The 21,527-nt window shown below is 42.6% G+C and overlaps 2 protein-coding genes and 2 non-coding genes across 8 annotated transcripts in view; 2 read left to right on the top strand and 2 right to left on the bottom strand.

Annotated features, from left to right (window-relative positions):
* Positions 1-9,300, top strand: part of MYO5B (myosin VB) — a 338,275-nt gene extending 328,975 nt beyond the window's left edge. For all 3 annotated transcript variants that reach the window (XM_042961933.1, XM_042961932.1, XM_042961931.1), the window contains 4 exons: positions 367-652; positions 1,216-1,390; positions 3,661-3,741; positions 8,365-9,300. In XM_042961933.1, coding sequence (XP_042817867.1) covers positions 367-652; positions 1,216-1,390; positions 3,661-3,741; positions 8,365-8,517 — 695 coding nt within the window. In that variant the 3' untranslated portion in view covers positions 8,518-9,300. The remainder of the gene's footprint in view (positions 1-366; positions 653-1,215; positions 1,391-3,660; positions 3,742-8,364) is intronic.
* Positions 9,301-19,063: 9,763 nt separating this feature from the next.
* On the bottom strand, positions 19,064-19,146 carry LOC122232850. The gene has a single exon (XR_006210258.1).
* Positions 19,147-19,223: 77 nt separating this feature from the next.
* On the bottom strand, positions 19,224-19,366 carry LOC122232854. Its single transcript, XR_006210262.1, has one exon.
* Positions 19,358-21,527, top strand: part of ACAA2 (acetyl-CoA acyltransferase 2) — a 34,175-nt gene continuing 32,005 nt past the window's right edge. For all 3 annotated transcript variants that reach the window (XR_006209846.1, XM_042961998.1, XM_007080533.3), the window contains exon 1: positions 19,358-20,103. Coding sequence is in view for 1 of the 3 variants with exons in the window: in XM_007080533.3 (XP_007080595.1) it covers positions 20,088-20,103 (16 nt within the window). In the remaining 2 variants the exon portion in view is untranslated. The remainder of the gene's footprint in view (positions 20,104-21,527) is intronic.

Raw genomic sequence — 21,527 nt, 5'->3', positions numbered from 1 at the left:
GGCCAAGTCAGTGGGTGGACCAGGACTACACCCAAGTTGCCCAATTCTCATTTGGACCCCTCACAGAAGCCAGTACAGAACTGAGTAGCTACATGCCCATTATCTTTGTCCCATCACCAACAAGCTAAAGTGAAAATTTGGTCCACGGATTTGATCCAAGATTTCTCTGTGGAAATTTTATTCCACATAGAGACCAACACATTAGAAATTCAGTTGCTAAATGCTTTCAGTTTCCGAGCACATCGATATCGTGTGCCGGTAGACGGTGGCATTGCCGAAGCCCAAAGTACTGTATGATCTGAGTGGTCCGCAAATGGGTCGTCTCTGGGAAACCTGCAAGCTTCTCTCATCCTGCTTTTCTTTCAGTTTCTGCCATGTTGGAAAATGAGAGCATTCAGGGTCTATCCGGTGTGAAGCCAACAGGCTACCGCAAGCGCTCCTCCAGCATGGTGGACGGGGACAACTCCTACTGCCTGGAAGCCGTCATCCGCCAGATGAATTCCTTTCACACAGTCATGTGTGACCAGGGCCTGGACCCGGAGATCATCCTGCAGGTGTTCAAGCAGCTCTTCTACATGATCAACGCTGTGACTCTCAACAACCTGCTCCTGCGGAAGGACGTCTGCTCTTGGAGCACAGGCATGCAGCTCAGGTAGGAGAACGGCGCCTCGCCCTCGCCACACTGTTGGAGGGGCCCGCACGCACCGGCTGGAGTCGAGCACAAGGCCTTTGTCTCTGAAAGTGGAATCCAAATCTAACTGGTGACGGTCAGTATGTGACTCAATTCCATCACCTGTCATCTGTTGGTGGAATTCAACAACGCGGAGTTGGTGACCTGATAAACAAATGAGTTAAATGCTTGAAAGGGATTTATATACTCTAAAGATTATAAAGGCAACGTGGATACGTCAGAGGGAAAAATCAATGAGTTGAAATTCAATCTATATGATGTTTCATTTTACCCATTAACTTATACAGACGTTTCAGGGACCTCATTTTTGCTTGATTTTAAGCACCCGTTCATTCATTTATTCATTCAGCAAAATGTTACTGAGCGCCAGGTGCTTTTCAGGCTTTTGCCTATGTGAGCTAATGAAGGTGAAGAGAATGATCACACTATTGGCAACTAGGCCACGCAATGAACACAACAGGTGTGCTCGCCCCAGTGAGTTAGGAAGACTGGCTTAACACAGCTCACTTTGCCTTGTATCTAAGGTACAATATAAGTCAACTTGAAGAGTGGCTTCGGGGAAGAAACCTTCACCAGAGCGGAGCAGTCCAGACCATGGAACCTCTGATCCAAGCAGCCCAGCTCCTACAGTTAAAGAAGAAAACCCCTGAGGACGCAGAGGCCATCTGCTCGCTGTGCACCTCCCTCAGCACCCAGCAGGTATGACCGTGGCTACCCCGCTAGCTCTGGTGCTCGACCTTCCCTTCCAAGTCCGTTCTGGACAGTGGGTTATTTGTGCAGTGGATGGGATTTCCTGGATGAAGTAAAGACCACCTTGGTCTTTGAAACAAGATGCCACCGTTCCCCCAGTAACTTTCTAGTCCCTTGTGGTCACTTAGATAAGATAGTGTAAGCCCACAAAACAGTAAGCTTGGGTGAAAACATTTTTTGGTTGTTATTTTTTGGCTTTTTGTTTGTTTTTTGTGTGTGTGAAAGTGCTCCCACACACACACACAAGCCAGGGAGGGGGAGAAAGAATCTTAAGCAGGCTCCACACTGGGTGGAGGGTCTCCCAGGGGACTCAATCTCACAAGCATGAAACCATGACCTGAGCCAAAATCCAGAGTTAGATGCTTAACCGACTGAGCTATCCAGGAGTCCCTATTTTTTTTTAATTTGGTTCATTTTTTAAGGTAAAAACATTTTTAAAACACTATTCTGGAATGTTTCTCACTAGAAATTTTAACTTTTGTTCAGAAATGGGCAGCATCAGGCATTAAATCATTTTCTTTACAACTCTACTTTCATTATGGTCATGTTTCACTTAGAATCCATTAGCATGATTTTAAGTAGTCATTAGGAACCTAGAGACATTTGAATGTGCCTTTCCTCCCTGCCCTACCCCGGCCAAGTCGTATTTGTATCAGGACTCCTTTGCAGAGCTATTGCCAGTCTATCAAAAGATAAATCCGGACCACATACATGGTGTCTCGTCCTCCATCATGGTGTGCCCATTTGGAAATTTGTCCACACATGGTGGCCTCACAAAACGAGATCAGCACAAGGAAATCAGACTTTCTGAGCTAAATCATGCACCTTCTTCTCCCTATCCAACACCTAAAGAACAAAATCCAAACTGTGTTGTAAAGTAAGTACACCTTTCTTCATCTCCCCCATTAACTGCTAAAAAGATGAAATGCCAGACTCTTAAGAAAAATGCTTCTGGCATAAATGTACTGAGAGTTTTCAGACTTTATCCCCCTTTTAAAAATATTTTGCTTTCAGAAGTTTACTTCTAGAATTCAACTGGCATTGCTTTGCATTTGGGCAGGCTACTTCCACTAGACAATTGGTAGGCAGACAGGAGATTATCCCCTGTTAAATAGGGAAAAAATCTGTTCCTTTGTAAGTGATTTTGGGGGTAGTGAGAGGTAGATACCCTATATATATATATATATATATATATATATATATATATATATATATATATATATATATATATATATATATATACATATACATACACACACATATATACGTATATATGTGTATATATACACATATATACGTATATATATGTATATATGTGTGTGTGTATATGTATACACACACCCCTTATATAAGGTAAGATGTCCAGTATTCTTTAAAAGAAATGTTTAAATGACTACTAGATAACAGGCTGAGGATTTCAGGGGCACTGGGTGGCTCACTCAGTTAAGCATCCGACTTTGACTCAGGTCATGATCTCACAGTTCATGAGCTTGAGCCCAGCATCAGACTCTCTGCTGTTGAGTGTAGAGCTTGCTTCAGATCCTCTGTCTCCCCTTCTCTCTGCCCCTGCCCCATGTGTGTGCATTCTCTTTCTCTCTTTAACAATGAAAACATTTTTTAAAAATCTGGGGTTCACCTGGAAAGTGAGCTTCAGCGGATTTAAAAAAAAAAAAAAACAACTGAGGATTTCTTTTTTTTTTTTTTTTTTAAATTTTTTTTTAACGTTTATTTATTTTTGAGACAGAGACAGAGCATGAACAGGGGAGGAGCAGAGAGAGAGGGAGACACAGAATCTGAAACAGGCTCCAGGCTCTGAGCTGTCAGCACAGAGTCCGACGCGGGGCTCGAACTCACGGGCCGTGAGATCATGACGTGAGCCGAAGTCGGATGCTTAACCGACTGAGCCACCCAGGCACCCCAAAACAACTGAGGATTTCAGGCAACCTTTTCCTAGAATCCTTATCTTACAAGCAGGAACTAGAGGGGTGGGTGGGGATATAGGAGGCAGGAATCCAGTAAGAGGGTTCAGATCTACCAAACAAAACCTATGGACTGTAGCTTATTAAGTGTAAGACTCCCAGGTGTCGCTCCAGCTCCGAGTTGTGGGTCCTGTCTAAAGGAGATTGTGCTCTTGTACCGATGTCCTATATTCTCTGAAATTAAAAATTCATCTTCTGTTCCTCTAGCTCTGTGCTAAGCTTTTGTTTTAATTCCAACAGATTGTCAAAATTTTAAACCTTTATACTCCCCTGAATGAATTTGAAGAACGGGTAACCGTGGCCTTTATACGAACAATCCAGGTGAGTTTTAAAAATCTTCATCAATTTTATAAAAATCTTGGTCTAAACCTACTAAAGGAAATCAAAGTTTAGGTTTTAGCCTTGCTTCTCTTTATTAATAAATTTTTGGTTATATTCTATGCCAAAGAACCTTACATTCTTAGGCTTTTCCTTTAGGTAAACACTAACCATATCACCTATAAATAACTTTATATATATATATGATATACACACACACACAAGACTGAACTTTTGTCATCTCTGCTCAGATTTTAGACCTAGTCTAAGTATTGTTTGCCACTATCACTTCACTGAACTATAGCACCAAATAGAATTAACAAAGTAAGCAGAAGATCTGCCCCACCCATGAACCAAACTAAGAAATATTTTTTAAGAAAACAATTTGAGCTCTCTAGTCTTGTCTCTAAGACATAATATTTGCCCTTGGGAATATGCTTGAGAGAAAATATATTAGGGAAATGATTATTTAAATCTGTCTTGAGATTATGGGATTTTTTTTTTTTTTTTTTTTTTTTTTTTTTTTTTTTTTTTTTTTTTTACTTAACAATGAGCTTCCTAAAGCTGAGCCATAGAGGATTTGAGCTGAATGCCTAATTTTTATGTGTGACTGTGGCTGATAGCATCTGCATAATGAATCACATCCAGATGACTCAAAAACAGTGATAGTTTCTCCTGTTGTTATAAATGGGGAGCATCTTGAGGAGATACAATACTTTCTCACACCTCTAAACCTCTTTAGCTAGTGAAGTGACACCAACATATGAAACACAGATAAAAAGAAATGGAGGCAAATGATCAGAGGAGTCAGGAAAGGGGGATTAAAATCGGGGTTTATCAAAGACACTGAAGAACCTTGAGAAGACATGAGGTATAAGAAGCTATTCCCTTTGACGTATACTTGGGGTTCTATTCAGAGCACCTTACAGCATTTCATTGTAGAGATCCAGGGATAGAGAAAGTCAGCAATGGCAAATAAACAAACTCCAGCATTGTGTATAAGTAGAGAACAGACGCCTGCAGGTCAAGGGCGGGAAGCCAAGTCAGATAGAAGGTTGTTCTTCCAAGGGCAGGAGAGAAAATGTAGTGACAGGCAGACCACAGGGAAAAGCAGACAGAGGTTTGACCTACACGGCTATTTTACGAGGCAGGGACACTGATGTGGAAAGATCCAGTTAGGACACAGCTGTAGTTAGCTACTGAAATTAGAGGAAGAGTTTGATGACAGAAGAGAAGCTACTGGGCTGTCTGACTCAGCGCTGATTTTTATGGGGCAATGATAATTTACACGAACCAAAGTATGAGTTTAGGAAGTCTTATTTGGCTTTAAATATCTAAGACACACACATCAGAGGGAGAGCTGGAACTGCTTGTTGACAGAGGCACTGTTTAGGAGAGTAGCCAGGCCAAAGGTCAAAGAATACTGCCATGTCAGACTTTGGCTTTGAACTGAGGGCACAAAAGGCAGCAGAGGTCGAGCAGATGGCCTCTGAAGATCCAAGTCAGGTTCTGAGTCTTCTTCAGCTACCAATTTCAGTAGCTGGCAATACTATCAAAAATTTTCGGTTTTGGGGGTGTCTGGGTGGCTCAGTCAGGTAAGCGTCCAACTTCGGCTCAGGTCATGATCTCACAGTTCATGGGTTCAAGCCCCGTGTCGGGCTCTGCACTGACAACTCGGAGCCTGGAGCCAGCTTCGGGTTTTGTCTCCCCCTCTCTCTCTCTGCCCTTCCCTCCCTCCCCCCACCTCTCAAAAATGAATAAACATTAAAAAATTAAATCGACAGCTGGAAATTGAAAGCATTTTCCATTCATTGTCCATGTAGGTACACCTTTATGCGCTCCACAGCCACCATAGAATCCCCTCTCAATCCTATGCCCACACTGATTTTGTTCTAGAAACCTGTTTCCCAACACTTTTCAAAAACTGCGTTATTACTGACCTCAGCCCTGCTTGAAGGCTTTAGAAAACCGGAGGTGCTAGGAACATTAGTCAGATGTGATGTGCTAATGAATGCGGGGGGAGTTTAGCACATCAGCATCCTCAGCCTTCTCCAAAACGGGGAAATAATGAAACCTGTAGAAAGTTACAACATGTCAAAGTGTTGTCACTACCTGAGGCAGTGGGTGTGGCTTCCTAACAAGGGGGGGCTGGTGGGGGAAGCTTTCACAGTTGAAGCTCGTAGGAGACGACATGTGTTTTTACAGATTCAGGCTGTGTTGATTTTCCTCTTGGAAGCACTCAGTGAACCAGTCTCAGCAGCGTTTATAAAAGTACAGTTGCACCTGGGTTCACGGTTCAGAGGTTGATGGGATGTGCACAGGCAGAAGGTACAAAGGAACATGTAAAGATCAGAGCAAACACGGGACTCACCTAGTGCCAGACACCATCCTATGTACTAAACACGATGTGCGCTCTAGAAGTAATCACATCTGACATGCAGCTACTGGTATTCTGTGTGCCTGCCTAGATTTTATGTTCCTCGTGACTGCCTGTGTGTGTGTGTGTGTGGTTTTCGTAGTATACCATTTTGATTCCCTGCTTTCATTTTCTGTATATATATTTTTTTAGTTATTAGTAGTCACCTTGTTGATCACAATTAACATCTGAAACTCTCAACAACCTAATTTAAGTTTATTTATTTTTGAGACAGAGACAGAGCATGAACAGGGGAGGGGCAGAGAGAGAGGGAGACACAGAATCGGAAGCAGGCTCCAGGCTCTGAGCTGTCAGCCCAGACCCTGACGCGGGGCTTGAACTCACAGACCACGAGATCATTACCTGGGCTGAAGTCGGACACCCAACCGACTGAGCCACCCAGGTGCCCCACAACAACCTAATTTAAATAATACCAACTCAGTTTCAGGAGTATGCGAGTTCCACTGCTACCCATCTCTGTCCTTCTGTCATTATTTTGTTATTGTCACAGGCCACGTGTGTTCCACATATGTTCCCATTGACAGAAATTTATCATTGTTTTCTGTATCTGTATAAACTGTATAGGAAAAAGGAATTACAAACCAAAAGTCCGCTGCTGGCTTTTACATTTACCTATGTTCTTTATTTCTCCTGTGGCTTTGAGTTACTGTCCAGTGACCTTTTATTTCAGCCTGTAGGACTTTCTTTTGTTTCTTCTGCTTTTGTTTATCTGGAAAGGACTCCATTTCCCCTTCATTGTTGAGGGATGGTTTTGGATGTAGAGTTTTTGGTTAATAGTTTCTTTCAGGACTCCCTTCTGACCTCCATGGTTTCTGATGAGAAATCCATTCATAATCTTCCTTGAGGACACCTTGTTGTATGCAGGAGTCCTTTCTCTCCTGCTGCTTTCAAGATTCCCTCCTTGTTGTTGGGCTTTGATAATTTGACTCTAATGTGTCTCAGTGTGAATCTTTTTGATCTCACTTGGGTCTTTTTTTTTTTTTTTTTTTTTTTTTTAAATCTTGCTTGGAGTTTGTTGAGTTTCTTGGAGGGGGGAGAGAGGGGTGTCTTTCATCAGATTTGGGACATTTTTGACCATTATTTCTTCAGATATTTTCTTCCCCTTTCTCTTTCTGGACTATTGTGACATATATGTTGTATGCTTTATGGTGTCCCATGGGTCTCTCAGGTTCTGTTCGCTTTTATTCATCTTTTTTCTATGTGTTCCTCCATCTGGATAGTTTCAGTTGCCTTATCTGCAAGTTCACTGATCATTTCTTCTGCCTGCCCAAGTCTGCTGTTGAACCCCTTTAGTAAACTGAAAAGTTTCCTTTCAGTCATTATACTTTTCCTAAAATGTCTGGCTGCAAATAGGGAAAGGAAAGAGGCTTAAATCTTCCAACTGATGCCACTGGGGGAAGCCACCGTATCCCAAAAGAAGCCAAAATCAAGGCAGGCATCTGTGCCAGTCCATCAGGGAATGCCAGACCAACAAGTGCACAACCCCAAATTTTTGGAGGACAAGCTTCCACTGCCTGCCCTGCCACACTGGCCAGCTTCTCCAGGAGTGTGGGCTTCTCCCCCAACAGCTGCAAGGGGCTGGAGACTGGGGAATAGTGGCTGGTTCATACATACTGCTCTCTTAGTGAACATAAGCAGCCTCCCCCTTCATCAGGCATACTCCTGCTCGTTGTAAGTGTCCAGTTTCCAGAGTTCCAAGAGAGTTGATAGCAATTGCTTTCTCCAGCTCAATGGTTGCTTCAATGGAGGGACTGAGCCCCAGTGCTTCCCACTCTGCCATTTTATATGCTGTCACTCTCCCCATTCCAGTTTACAGATGAGAAAACTAAGGTGTAGACAGGTTCAGAAATTTGCCCAGGGTGGTACCAGATCAGAGCTCAGGCTGTCTGTTTCCAGAGCCCACGGTCTTAACCACTTCACTACAGTACCTGTCCACATGATTTGCACCTGAAATGTAGTTTTTCTATTCTAGCATTAGGGGAGAGCTTAAAGTCATCTCCAACAGGCCTACAACAGGGCTCCTCTCCTGCCAAATAACCCCAGGGACAGGGAGGCCACGTTTTCCCAAAGCCCAACCTAATTGTGTTAAATATTTCCATGATACATGCTAATTCACTTTTGTGAGTTCACCTAAACTGGCTATCTTTAGGTGTTTTAAGTATTTTACATGGTCTCACTCTTCCCCACAGGCACAACTACAAGAGCGGAATGACCCTCAGCAACTGCTGTTAGACTTCAAGCACATGTTTCCGGTGTTGTTTCCATTTAACCCATCCTCTCTGACCATGGACTCCATCCACATCCCAGCATATCTCAATCTGGAGTTCCTCAATGAGGTCTGACAAGGCACCTTCCCACCTTTGGCTCCATTTCCAATGAGAGCAAGAAGGAAATCTATACTGTAAAGTGAATTCAAGGATCTATTAAATCTTTAAAAGTGGATCACATCAGAGACTGAGAACCTGCACAGAGTGCTGAACTATACGAAATAAGACACATCTGTCATTATTTTTTGTACCTACTACTCAGAATAAAACACTTGAAATATGGACAGTTTTTTTAAGTATATGATTTCAGTCTAAATGAGTTCATATTATAATAATCTACAGCCACCAAGCAGTCCCCATGGCCATATAAAAGGTGCCAATCTGTAAAATGGAAACTGCCTAGTTTTGATCTTTCCATATAACTGGAGAATGCCCAAAGTAAAAGAATATTAAAAATATGTAAATCACATAAATTGCCTTCAGAGGACTTTTAACAAATAACGGTACTAATAACCCTGATACTGTTGCATACTGGATAACATTTTTCCAGGTCAACAAACCACAGGTGCAGATGAGTTTGTGGGGAGATGTTCTGAGAACAAAAATACAGGGGCCTTGTGAGAAGTTTTTCAAAAATATTTTGAAAGCCTGGTGATGCAGAGACGGTGGTGTAACTGACCTCCCAATGAAACATTCCGAGTACTGGGAAAGTGAAATTATAAGACTCAGTCCCTAATGTGCTTAAACCCTTTTTGCATAGTCTTGGGTTTATGAAGGAATAATGCTAAAAATGCTGTGGTCCCAAGGGGGCACCTGGGTGGCTCATTTGGTTGAGCATCCAACTTCTGCTCAGGTTATGATCTCGCAGTTTGTGAGTTCGAGCCCTGCATCAGGCCCTGTGCTGACAGCTCAGAGCCTGGAGCCTGCTTCAGATTCTGTGTCTCCCTCTTTGCCCCTCCCCTACTCACACACTTTCAAAAATGAATAAATGTTAAAAAAAAAAATTTTTTTTCAAATGCTATGGTCCCAAACTTAAAATGTGAGCAAGATGGAAAGATATTCTTTGCTTCTAATGCTAGTCCAATGAAAATGTGCATAAGCTAAATATTAGAAAAGAAAACCAAGTTTTATTTACAGATTAAAAACCAAACAAGTTCATATGAAAGCCTGCAATGCCCTTAATGCCATAAAACTTCCAATAAGAGCATCATATAATTCACTGTAATTCCAGATGATCAAAATAGTAAAGGAAAAAAACTTCATCTTGAAAACTGGATTATTTGAAAAAACCTTTTTACAAAAACCTTTTTAAAATCAGGGATTATTATTACCCAAGTTCTTTGGGTTTGTGTATGTGTGTGTGTTCTTTTTAAAGAGTGAGAATAACCTATGTCCCCTTTTCAGGTTATTTTCAATATTTTTTTTTTAAATTAACACATAAACATCGGAAATATCTCTGCTTTGAAAAAAAGGATTAAAGAATATTCAGTGAAATAGTACAGATTTTGTTTGTTGCTTTTATCGGTTTTTCCCTTGTCTCTTCAAAGGAGGCATTGGTTAGAAAACCCTGCATAGTTCTCCACGCCCACTTTTTAAAATTTTTTTCCATATTTCTAGTAGATTAACAGTATGCTGTTCCCATGACCAAACACCATCTGTTCTGCAAAACCAAGGAGAGCCTATTACGCTGAGAAGATAAGACTTCTCCGTGAACCGCAGGTAGAACATCTCCCCCCCCCCCCCACACACACACACACACACACCCTGTTACTCAGCCAGGCAACTAGGAAGGCTGCCAGAAACATCACACACTCCAAGCCCTGAAGGGTCCTGCATACTGTGCCCTTTCGCCTCCACTTTCTCTGCCATTCTTGCGGCTGCTGGGGTAGGACAAGGCCCAGCACCTGGGCGAAGACTCTTGACCATCCTGTCCAAATCCGTGTCTCCAGCGTGACCCCTCCGCAGTAAACATGCTGGCTCCTCTTGGCTATCTGCAGAGCCGTGCCTGACCCTCGGTCCAGTACACTTAAGTTCATCTGACACCCACAACAGACTTTGGAAGGCCAGTCTAAACCTACTAGGTCTGTGGCTACCTCTTTTAAAGTTGTTTATTAAGTATAATTTGCCTGTTGCTGCACTTTAGTTTAAAACGGAGTCTCTCATGTAAGGACTGTCCTTAATCTTCAAGGTAGCCCCAAGTGGCTTTGTTTAGAGTGTGTTAAGGAGTTTGAAGGGCAGGGATTCCATAAAAGCAATGGTTTACTGTCCTTACATTCTGTCGTACATCCTCCTCCTCTCTATCCCTGTGGGTCACTACCTCTGCTGTCACTGGGTAATCACTAGGTGCCAAGGACTCATTGAATAAAAGCTTGGCAATTAAATGCAGGGCGGGAGCGGGGGTGGGGCATTATGAATAGTCCTCTACTTAGTCCAAGAAATGGCAGATTAAGTTCTTTTCCAGAAGAGAGAGAGCTTTCACTGGAGCTATGTTTAATTTATGTATGCTTTAAAAACAAATGGTCTTTTATAGAGCACTGACAATAAAGAAACACAGTGATTGGTTAATGTTTCGATCGGCCCTATTTAACACTTGGAGACTGGAAGGAGCATCGTCAGAGAAACTTGAATCGCTTATTAGCATTTTTATTTTTCGCATTTTTAAAGTTAAACATTATCCACCTTCATGAAATCAATGACTTAATGTAACTTAATTCAACATCAAGGTTTGAACTGTGCACTAGATAGCTGTCTTTATTTTTTACTGTTTAAAATTTAGTCGACACCCCTCTCACCATGTGCCTTCGGCAGTTACTAAGATAACTGAGTCGCCAATTATTTCTCTGGAATAAGTGTTGCCGTGGGAAGAATGTTAACATTCGACATCATGGTGGACTTTTGATTGGTCTCTTGAAACAGCATTTTAAAGATTACCCAAGAATCAAATATTTATAGGCAGTTTGTGTTTTAGGTATAAGAGGGAGCCTCTCTGCTTACTGGTAGTAATGTGCGTGATGTACCTATTAATAATCAGAGCTGACAACAGATCTCCTCCGTGTGTTCTCCCTGGATCGTCATAGCTGCGGTGAGGTGTACGGTACCTGGAGAGCAGAGTAGACCCAAAGGAAAATACTGTTCTTCCCCTTTCAGTAGGACTTTCTTCCCTTGATTGTCCTATACCATGAAATTTTCAGGCTTTTATAAAAACAAAACCGAACCAGGAACTTGGAACCCTTAGAAAAAAATTAATACTGCTGCCACCAATACACCACTATTTAGAGTTTTCATGCATTAAGATTATAGTGAATAAACGAGAATCCCTTTCTTTTGCATCTATGTAATTGTTTTCATACGTTTGACCTAATTCTAGGCAGCAAGGGATACCCTGAATTGAAGCACTTCTATCCTGCCATGGGACTAAAGGGTTACTACAGTGTGACAGCATGGGGCGGGACCCCATAGTTTATCCTCATAGAATATTTCTCTGCAGTCAATTTCTCAGTTAATTTGCTGCATGAGCCAAATAGCCAAAATTCCTTTTTTTGTATATGTTGGTGCCATAATTAGAGAATTAGGGGGTGTAGAAAAATTAGAGGTTAATGCCAATGACAAATATAGAACTGGGTTTTTTTCTTATAAAGGTCATTAGATACTAAAGATTGGTTTTCCTAAAGACATTTCTAATTCTAATAAAGGCAATCAGAAGTGAATTTAAGCTACTTTCTAAAACGATACTGTATCAGAATAACCCAGATTTGGATATAACATTTTGCCAGCAACTGATGTTTAGATGAAAGACTGCTTCTCTGTAAAGGGTTCACCTCCAATCCCGGGGTGAATCTAACATTGTAAGAGGAAATACTACTGATAAAAATATTTTTTCATTTTGAAAAATCTGTAAACTACACCTTTGTTTATAGAAAGATGCTTGTATTAGTCACTGTAATATTCAGCTGTGGATAAAAATTTGTGGAAATAAATACTTTTGAATAAAGTGGTGTGCCACATCTAAATGAACTTTAAAACTCTGCGGGTATCTATTGGCTGAAAAGTTTATTTTTAATGCCTGCTTGAGAAACTTCATTCCAGGGCCCCCTACGTCCAAACATGCACCATGATCATTTAAACACGGGGTTGGCAAGCTTCAGCCCACGCGTTGGATGTGGGGGAAAACTTTCCCTGGAAAATAGACTTATTGAACAATTACTTTAAAGCTACAGAATTCAAACAAGGTAGTTTGGTGTAGGAAGACCAGTAGATCCATGGTACAGGGCACAGAGCCCAGAGAGTGACTCAGTCCTTTGTATAACTTTGCACATGGCATTAAAAAATAGTGGGAAAATATAAGATCTGTGTGGAGGAGTTTATAATGTAAGTGAAACAATGACAACCTGGAGAAATTCTATCACATTTACAGATCGGAAGACTCAATACCACAAAAGCGTTGTCAGTTGTCTCCAAGTTGATCTACGTACAGAATCAAAAAATCTCAACAGTTTTTTGGTGAAAATTGACCAGCTAATTCTAAAATTGACATAGAAATGCAAAGACCCAGGGATAAGGAAAACCTTCCTTCAGAGAAAGGGAAAACTTTCCTGACGAGCGTCAAGACTTAGTATAAAACTTCAGTAATTAAGATGTGTGGAAAAGGCACAGATAGACAAATTGGCCAATGGAACATCGTAGCCCAGAAACAACACTTACACAGAAGCACGGGTGCATTTCTTACCTACGGGAGCACACACCAAAACGCCCTGGAAATCTTTGAAAGCTACATCACAGTCCCACCCATAGGTATAGAAATAAGGCTTCTCTGGGGATGGTGCCCTTCAACACCCATCACCAGGAACCGCTATGAAGTATTTCATGACACACAAATACTGGTCAGTAAAAAGTTACCTCTGAAACCCAACTTCCAACCTGAGAACGGGCTCCCCCTCTTTTCTGAGTGGCTGAGGGAAGAATAAACTCTTCAGGACAGCTTTCACCTCATACCCAGAGAGGTCTAGGCTTACCATCAAGACCTCAACACGAAAACCGTCTGCAAAGAGCCAAAATTTCATACAGGACACACTTAACGACTTAGAGTTGAGAAAGAAAAGCAGCCCGACATCCGGGACCTGGTCTTGCCCTTAGAACGAGGCCTGGGTGGCGTGAGAAGGAGGACGGGCCCTACAGTGTCTCCCTTCACACTAAGTCTCACAAAACAACAGACAGGGTCGCTCTCTGAATAAGTGAGACAACACGAGACCACTTGGTAGTTCTAAGCACGAAGACAAGACCACTGGCAAATCACACGCTGCCACGCCTGTCCTCTCCCAGCTAACAGGAGTGAATGCAACTTCACCAGCTGCCATTAGTCCAGCTCAGACCCGCCTCCTCCTGGATAGGCTTATATTACCCAAAGACTTGTTCCTACTTCCAGACAGCACCCAACTCAGAGTGAAGCCCTGCTTCTCTGGACTCTCCTCAAATCACCTAACCACCTCCTAATACCCTCTCACTGAGATGCCTCTCCACCCCCTAAGCCCTGCCCCTGCTGAGTGATCTCCCTTGTTGCAGCCTGTATCAAAGCCCGCACAGAACCGCTCAAACAAGGGTGTGTTCCAGGAGGAGTCTGGCTGAAGGGCATCAACATAGTGTTTCTCCCCATCCACCAACATGAGCAATTTGCAGAGTAAAATTAGAACCAAAGAAGTATAGACATGTGCCTATGGCTATATCACTAAGTGTAATTCTAAGCCTTGGTAAGGATGTAGACACTGCAAATAACTTTTAACACGTGAAGGAGAAAAACACAGATATGTATCCTTCACCTCAGTTTGTGACAATGTCTTAAGGTTATTACAATACACCAAGATTTGCGGCAAACTTGAGAAAGTTCAGCAAATCGGCATCTATTTCGGTCTACATTTCATTTTTTAAAAATGTTTATTCATGGGGCGCCTGAGTGGCTCAGTCGGTTAAGTGTCCGACTTCGGCTCAGGTCATGATCTCTCGGTCCATGAGTTCGAGCCCCGCATCATGCTCTGTGTTGACAGCTCAGAACCTGGAGCCTGCTTCGGATTCTGTGTCTCCCTCTCTGTCTGTCCCTCCCCTGCTCACACTCTCTCTCTCTCTCAAAAATAAAGATTAAAAAAAACTTTTTTAATATTTATTCATGAGTGAGAGAGAGGGAGAGAGAGAGAATGAGAGCAGGGGCAGGGGAGGGGCAGAGAGAGAGAGGGAGACACAGAATCCGAAGCAGGCTCCAGGCTCCGAGCTGTCAGCACAGAGCCCAACATGGGGCTCAAACTCATGAACCACCAGATCATGACCTGAGCTGAAGTCTGACACTTAACCGACTGAGCCACCCAGGTGCCCCTACATTTCATTTCTGATGTGCTTGTTTAGTAACTTGAACTTTCTGACGAGTAGGTATTTGTTGTGAAGGCAAAACCACACCAGAGGTAATAATTGCCTTTTTAACGATCAAAAATTGAAGTTGTCACCAAAGCAGATTAACAGTGAGCACATATGTAATATTCCAAACTACTGAAGATTAGCAAACTCTCTTCTGTCATTCAAATTCATATGCTCATTTTGAAAATTTTTTCTATCTCCTAATGACTTCACCAGCTCTCCCTAGTTTCCATTACTGAAACTACTAAGGCCATTGCTGCTTAAGCTACCATTAATTTTGAGTATTATAGGATGTTTAAGTATAGGAAAATTATCCAGAAAATGTGGGAGATAAGGCTGAGGCTTAATATTTATGAAATCTTAATTAAATCTTAATATTAGAATTTACAGGTTTACAATAGAGTGGCTGATTTCCAGTTTTATACTAAGCTACTTGTTTTTCCCCAAAAATAAGTACAGAAATAATACATTAAAAAAAAAATACTGAAAGCTAAATGTCTAAGACTTTACATCTCATGAGAGGTTTCGTGTCTAGGCCAAAAAAATTATAAAATAACTAATTTGGATATCCATACTTAGTGTAATATATATTGGCTGTATGGCTAAACATGAAAAGGACTACATATTTTAGAAAATAATTTGTTTCAGATCATTTTGGGGCTTACTTGAAAGATCCTTTTGCATTCTTATATTGAGAAAGTTAAAAACCTATAATAAAGTTATAAAAACAAAATAATAAACAACCATACACTCTTGATTTAGATTCCCTAATTGGTAATATTTTGCCATATTTGCTTCCTCTCTTTCTCTGTCAGTATATTTGTATGCATTTTTTTTTTTCTGAGTCACTGGAAAATGAATTGCAGACATCCTTATTCTTCACCACAGCTGCTCCTAAGAAAAGAGGACAATCTCCCACATTTCTACAATAAAATTAACATCAGGAAAAGTAATGTCAATACAACTATCTCATATAACTTATATTAAAGTTCCTCCCAAATGTCCCAATTCTGTTCTTTTGAGTTGCTGTTTTTTTGGTTTTTTTGTTTTGTTTTATTTTGCTTTGGAGTTTTTTGGTTTGTTGTTGCTGTTGTTTTTTAGAGTAGTTGCTTTTAACCCAGTTTCCAATTAGAGATCCCACATTGCATTTGACTGTTAATCCCTAGTTCCTTTAATACCAGCCTTTTTTTTTTTTTTTTCCACAACATCGATATTTTTGAAGACTTTAGGTCAGTTGCTTTGCAGAACACCTCTTCATTTGGATTTATCTGATTGTTTCCTTAGGATTACATTCCAGTCAGACATTTTTTGGAGAGATCCCACATGGGTGAGGTTGTGTCCCCAATGCTCCAAGGGGATGTATGGTGTTAGCTTCTCCCATTATTGGTGATGTTAAGCTTTGTCATTTGGTTAAGGTGGTAATATTCCCAAGATTTCTCTTTTGTGAGGGTACATTTTCCTCTTCATGATACTCTGAGACTATGTAAATGCCCTTACATATATTTACAGGTTCTTATATATGTAAACCATTTACCCAAGGGTTTTAGGATCTATCGATTTTAGTGACATTTCTTTTTTGTTTGTTTAATGTGTATATTTTTGAGTCAGAGAGTGAGTGGAGGAGGGGGAGAGAGAGGGGGAGACACAGAATCCAAAGCAGGTTCCAAGCTCCAAGCTGTCGGCACAGAGCCCCACGTGGGGCTTGAATCTGTAAACCGTGAGATCATGACCTGAGCCGAAGTCGGACGCTCAACTGACTGAGCCACCCAGGCACCCTGTTTACCCATTTTAAATAAATGTTGACACTGAATTCAGTAACAAATGTGAGCAATTGCACAGTACCTTTTGTCTAACCAGAGGACACTGCTGAAGCAGAACTCTTGATTGACAGGGAGTGCAAAATGCCAGAGCTCCAACTTCTCATTCATGGGCTAAGCTATACAAATCCAAATTCATCATAGCAACTTAGAAAGGTCAGTATGCAATATGAGAGGGTGTAGGTTGCATGAAAGTCTGTGTAATTGCTAATACAGGGCTTCGTGCCTGACACTGAAGGTCACTTACCCAACAGCCTTTTCCAGTTTTCATCCTTACTGGCAGAGCCTGCTTTCCAAGATAGAAATTGAAAAACACAGACCTGTTTTTCCAGCCACTTTTGCAACTACAGCATGGGCAAACAACCCAATTCTGGCCGAGGAACAGAAGAGAAAGATGTCCCTTCTTGATAAAGACATGGTAAATACTCACCTTCCTCTCTTTGAACATGGTTTTGTGCAGACATGATGCCTACAGCTGTAACAACTAAAAGCCTGAGTGCTTGATGACATGGTAATGCTTGGAGGCTTCTTGTTATGTGAAACAATGAAAACTTTATTGTGTAAGACAGTTTAAGTCAAGTCTTCTGTCATTTGCAGCCTAAACCATCCGAACCAATAATTAGCCCTAAAGGAAAAAATAAGCCTTGAACACGGGAACTATAATGGCAAAAAAATACTAACACTGGGTTACTAGCTGTCACACCCAAATCAAGTTTGAATGCCCCAAGGTTTCCACTATATGCAATGAAATAACTCCTGTGCATCTGCAATGGTACTTGCTCTGTATCATCTTTGAGAAAATTTAAAAAATTGTCACTCAAATCGTTTCCTGTCGGAACCCTGGTCAAGAAAAGGTAAATATCTAGTACTGACTCATTGCCTCACCTCTCCACCTGCCTGAAACCACTTTATCTCACCCACACCTCCTCCCCTGCAGAAAAAAGCTTATAAACCTTCTGAACCTGAGCCATCATACACTGAAAGTAACAGGATTTCTTCCCAAATACTGTATTTCTTCCTCTAAAGAAGATTCACTTAACATTCACCTTTCATTTTGTACAACATATACCTTAGCTAATGATACCTGTCCTCTCTTCTACCCTACTCCTCTATTCTATATCCTGTAAATGCCAAAGACAATACGGGCCTGGGGCATTTGAGGATCAGGGCTCAAAATTCTAATTCAGCAATTTTTCTAGATTTGAGGCCTTGGCAAGTTCTTTGGTTTCTCTGGGCCTACGCTTCTTCATTTATAAAATGAAAAAGAAAAACAAAACAAAACATCTATCTCCTGGGGTTGTAGAATGACCCTCAGAATTTGTCCAATGTGTAAAAATTGTATATTATTCCACTTTATGTAATTATTGTACCACCTGGGTATAAGAATTATAAACAGTGTAAGTGCCTGGCACAATGCTGGGCACACTATCCAAAAAATGGTAGCTTTTATTACAACTCTCTGTTAATCATCAGAAAATGCAGGTGTAAAATATCATCTAGCAGGTGGGATGCTTTGACCTCAGTCAGAATTCTATTGACTATATACATTTGTTGTGAAAAAGTAGTTTGCCTTTTTTTTTTTAAAGTTAGTAACTCTCAGAACGTACCTATGTATTAAATTGACTATCAATTTCCAGCATTCACACAAATTAAAGTAACAGGAGAAAAGGAATAAATCTGAGGGTCTTTTTAGTTTTACAGCTGATGGCAGTTTGGGTTACAAGAAGGTATATACTTGCACAATTCAACCAATTTAAGATTTGCACATGTGACCACATGGAAACTCTGCCTTAAGCAAAGCTGTAAATGTTGATGTCTAACGTGACATGAGCCAAGTGTTCATGGACTTAAGAGTATAACTTAACCCTCTCATCTGCCATTTCACTTTCCTCCATTTTCAGTTACCCAAAGTCACTTGTGGTCAACCAGGGTCCCCAAAGCAGATGATTCTCCTTCTAAGGTGTCAGAAGGTCAACGGTAGCCTAAGGCTGTGTCACAATGTTTAGACCTTTACCTCACTTGACTTCATCAGGTAGACATTTGATCACCTCACATTATCACAAGATATTTTGAGAGATAAAGACCACATTCAGATAACTTTTATTACAGTATGCTGTGTGCTATTGTTAATCTCTTACTGTACCTAAATTATAAACTTTATCATAGGTATGTACATATAGGAAAAAAAAACATAGTATATATAGGACTTGGTACTACTTAGTTTCAGGCATCCCCTAGGGATCTTGGACCGTATCTCCCTCCCCTCTCCCCGTAAGCAGGGGAGGAGTCCCTGAGGGTTCACAGAAAACCTCAAGGCAACCCAAGGCAGCTTCCCAGGCATAGGAACCTGGCCCACCCCAGAGCCCTGTGGCTGCGCCTCCGCCAGCCTGGTGTCCTGTTCGCCCCGGTCTCAGTCAGCTCTCAGCACACACTCCATCACCTGGTTCCTAGAACTCAGATTGCGCAGTGGTCACGTCATCATCGACCAGGGCTCACAGTTACAGCGGCAGAGGCCTTCCTAAAGCTCCCTCATCTCCAGCCTACCCGCTGCCCCTAATCTCCCGACTCCCGGTCCCCAGCCCCACTTCGCCAGACACATTTTCATAATCTTTTCAGGCTCCGGGCTAGCGGCGTCGCCAGCAACGGGGCCTGATCATATAAGGAAAATACTGCGAGCTCATCGGGGGCTATATCGGGGACTCGGGGCGTCCCTGCCCTAAGACACTCACTACACTCCCTCGGACGCCAACCTCCCCACCCCACCACCCTGCTCGGCCCGCCAACTGGCTTCCAGTCCTAGGGTCTCTCTCAAACCCAGGGGCCTAGGCCTCCAGCGGTCCGCGCAGCCGCACTCCGCAGCCAGCCAGCCAGCCCCAGCCAATCCGCTCGTGCCGTCCTCCACGCCCTGCCCACCCCCCAATTTACGGCCAGCGCGGGCCAGCGCCCCCCATTCCTCTGGCCCCTTCCGCCTTGTGGCTGTCTCGGCGTCGGGATACCTGGTCCAGTGATGATGAAGATTTGCTGGGGGATGAAGGGGAACATTAATTACAGGGGCGAGTAGAGGGGCCAGGGATAGGATGGACAGGGTAGAGTCAAATCATCCTCTCGCTTTAGAGGTAAAATCTTTAAAAGCAAAAATGTGAGGGGGAGATGCGCTGGCAAGGGACGCTCTTTGCTGCAAGGCCCGGCTGCTGGCAGAGTTGTGGTTCCCACACTAATGCGCAAAGAGGGTGGCGTGTTGTCTAAAGGGAGATAAGCTCCCTCCAGGCGGAGGCCGCAGCCAACCAGCCGGCCGGGCCCGCGAAGTGAGTGAAAGGGCGAGGGCGTGGCTTCGTGGGGCACCGCCCTCACGTCCTTAAGTTGGGGTGTGGGCGGGCGCCCCTCTGCGTCGCTGGAGGGGGAACTCTGCGCCGCGTCTCGCTCGCCGCCATGGCCCTTCTCCGAGGTGAGCGCCGCTAGGGTCTTATCGGCGGCAAGGGGATTTGCTAAAAAGCCCAACCAGAAGGGATTGGTCGGGCCTGGGAGAAAACGTGCTTGTAAGGCACTAGCGACAGCAGGGCAGTTTCCCCTGAGGGTTGAGGACAAGATTTGCCAGCTTCTGAGCTTGAAGGTCAATACCGTTCTTTGCGTAGACCCCGCCCCACCCCGTTAGAACTGGGGCGGTGCCTTAAGCCCCCGGCGGTCTAGGGCAGGGGATTGCATCGCGGAGGAGCCGCAGCCTCTGACTTGGTCCGGGGTGGGGAAGGCTTATGGGGAGGAATTGATGGTCTCTTAGGGTCATTTCTGCCCCAGTGACCTGCTCCACCAGATGTGTGGTGGTATTCTGTTGGAAGACCAGCTTGCTCCCTTTCCCTTCCATTACTTTAGATTGACTGACTCCAGGAAAGTGCAGTCACTGAGTACATAAATACTAGGGTTATTAACTTTAAAATATATATATATATGTAAACTGCCTTCTTATAACAAATGGTCGCAGTCAGTGGAATTTTAACTTTAAGGAACAAGAAGAACCAATCCCCCAGTTTTTTATGAACACACATCCCAGTGCTTGGTAGGTGGTTGCTCCCAAGGAAGAGTTGTCTCACTATTTGGCTTTGTTGGCAATGTTTGTGTATCCCTTCTAGGCACCTAAGTATGGCTGCCAAATGACTTCAGAAACGAGTGGGTGCTTTTAGCAGCAGTTGTTCTTAGTTTGTTCTGATTGCTCTTAGTAGTTGATTTGGTTATATGAATTAATATTTACCTAACAGGGTGACAGAAAGGAAGGTGGAGTTAATCCTTTGCCTTCTAGTGGCTTTCCACCCCCACCCCGCACCCCCCCGTGCTGTCATATCAGCACACCTGGCAAGCCCTTTGGCAACCGGTGACCTTTTCACTATCTCTGTAGCTTTGCCTTTGCCAGATGTCATGTAGTTGAAATCCTACATTATGTAGCTCTTTTAGGTTGGCTTCTCTCACTTTCCAATGTGCATTTAAGCTTCCTCCATGTGTTTTCATGATCTGATAGCTCATTTATTTTTATTGCTGAATAATATTCTGTGGTATGGATGTGCCACATCCATTCACCTACGGAACAACATCTTGGTTTCTTACAAGTTTTGGCAGTTATAAATAAAGCTGCTGTGAACATTCATGTGTAGGTTTTTGTGTGGACGGAAGTCTTCAACTCATTTGTATAAATACAGAGGAACAGTGATTGCTGGATAATACGGGTAGAGTATGTTTTGTTTTATAAGAAACAGCCAAAATGTCTTCCATAGTGCCTGTATTTTGCATCCGGCAGCAACGAAATAATTTTTGTTCTGCATCCTCACCAGCATTTGGTGGTGTTAGTGTTTTGGATGTTAGCCATTCTAATACTTTTATAGC

Source organism: Panthera tigris, chromosome D3, assembly GCF_018350195.1.
Source record: "Panthera tigris isolate Pti1 chromosome D3, P.tigris_Pti1_mat1.1, whole genome shotgun sequence".
NCBI lineage: Eukaryota > Metazoa > Chordata > Mammalia > Carnivora > Felidae > Panthera > Panthera tigris.
Note: the sequence above shows the minus strand (reverse complement) of the source record. Positions and strands in the feature narration are given on the sequence as shown.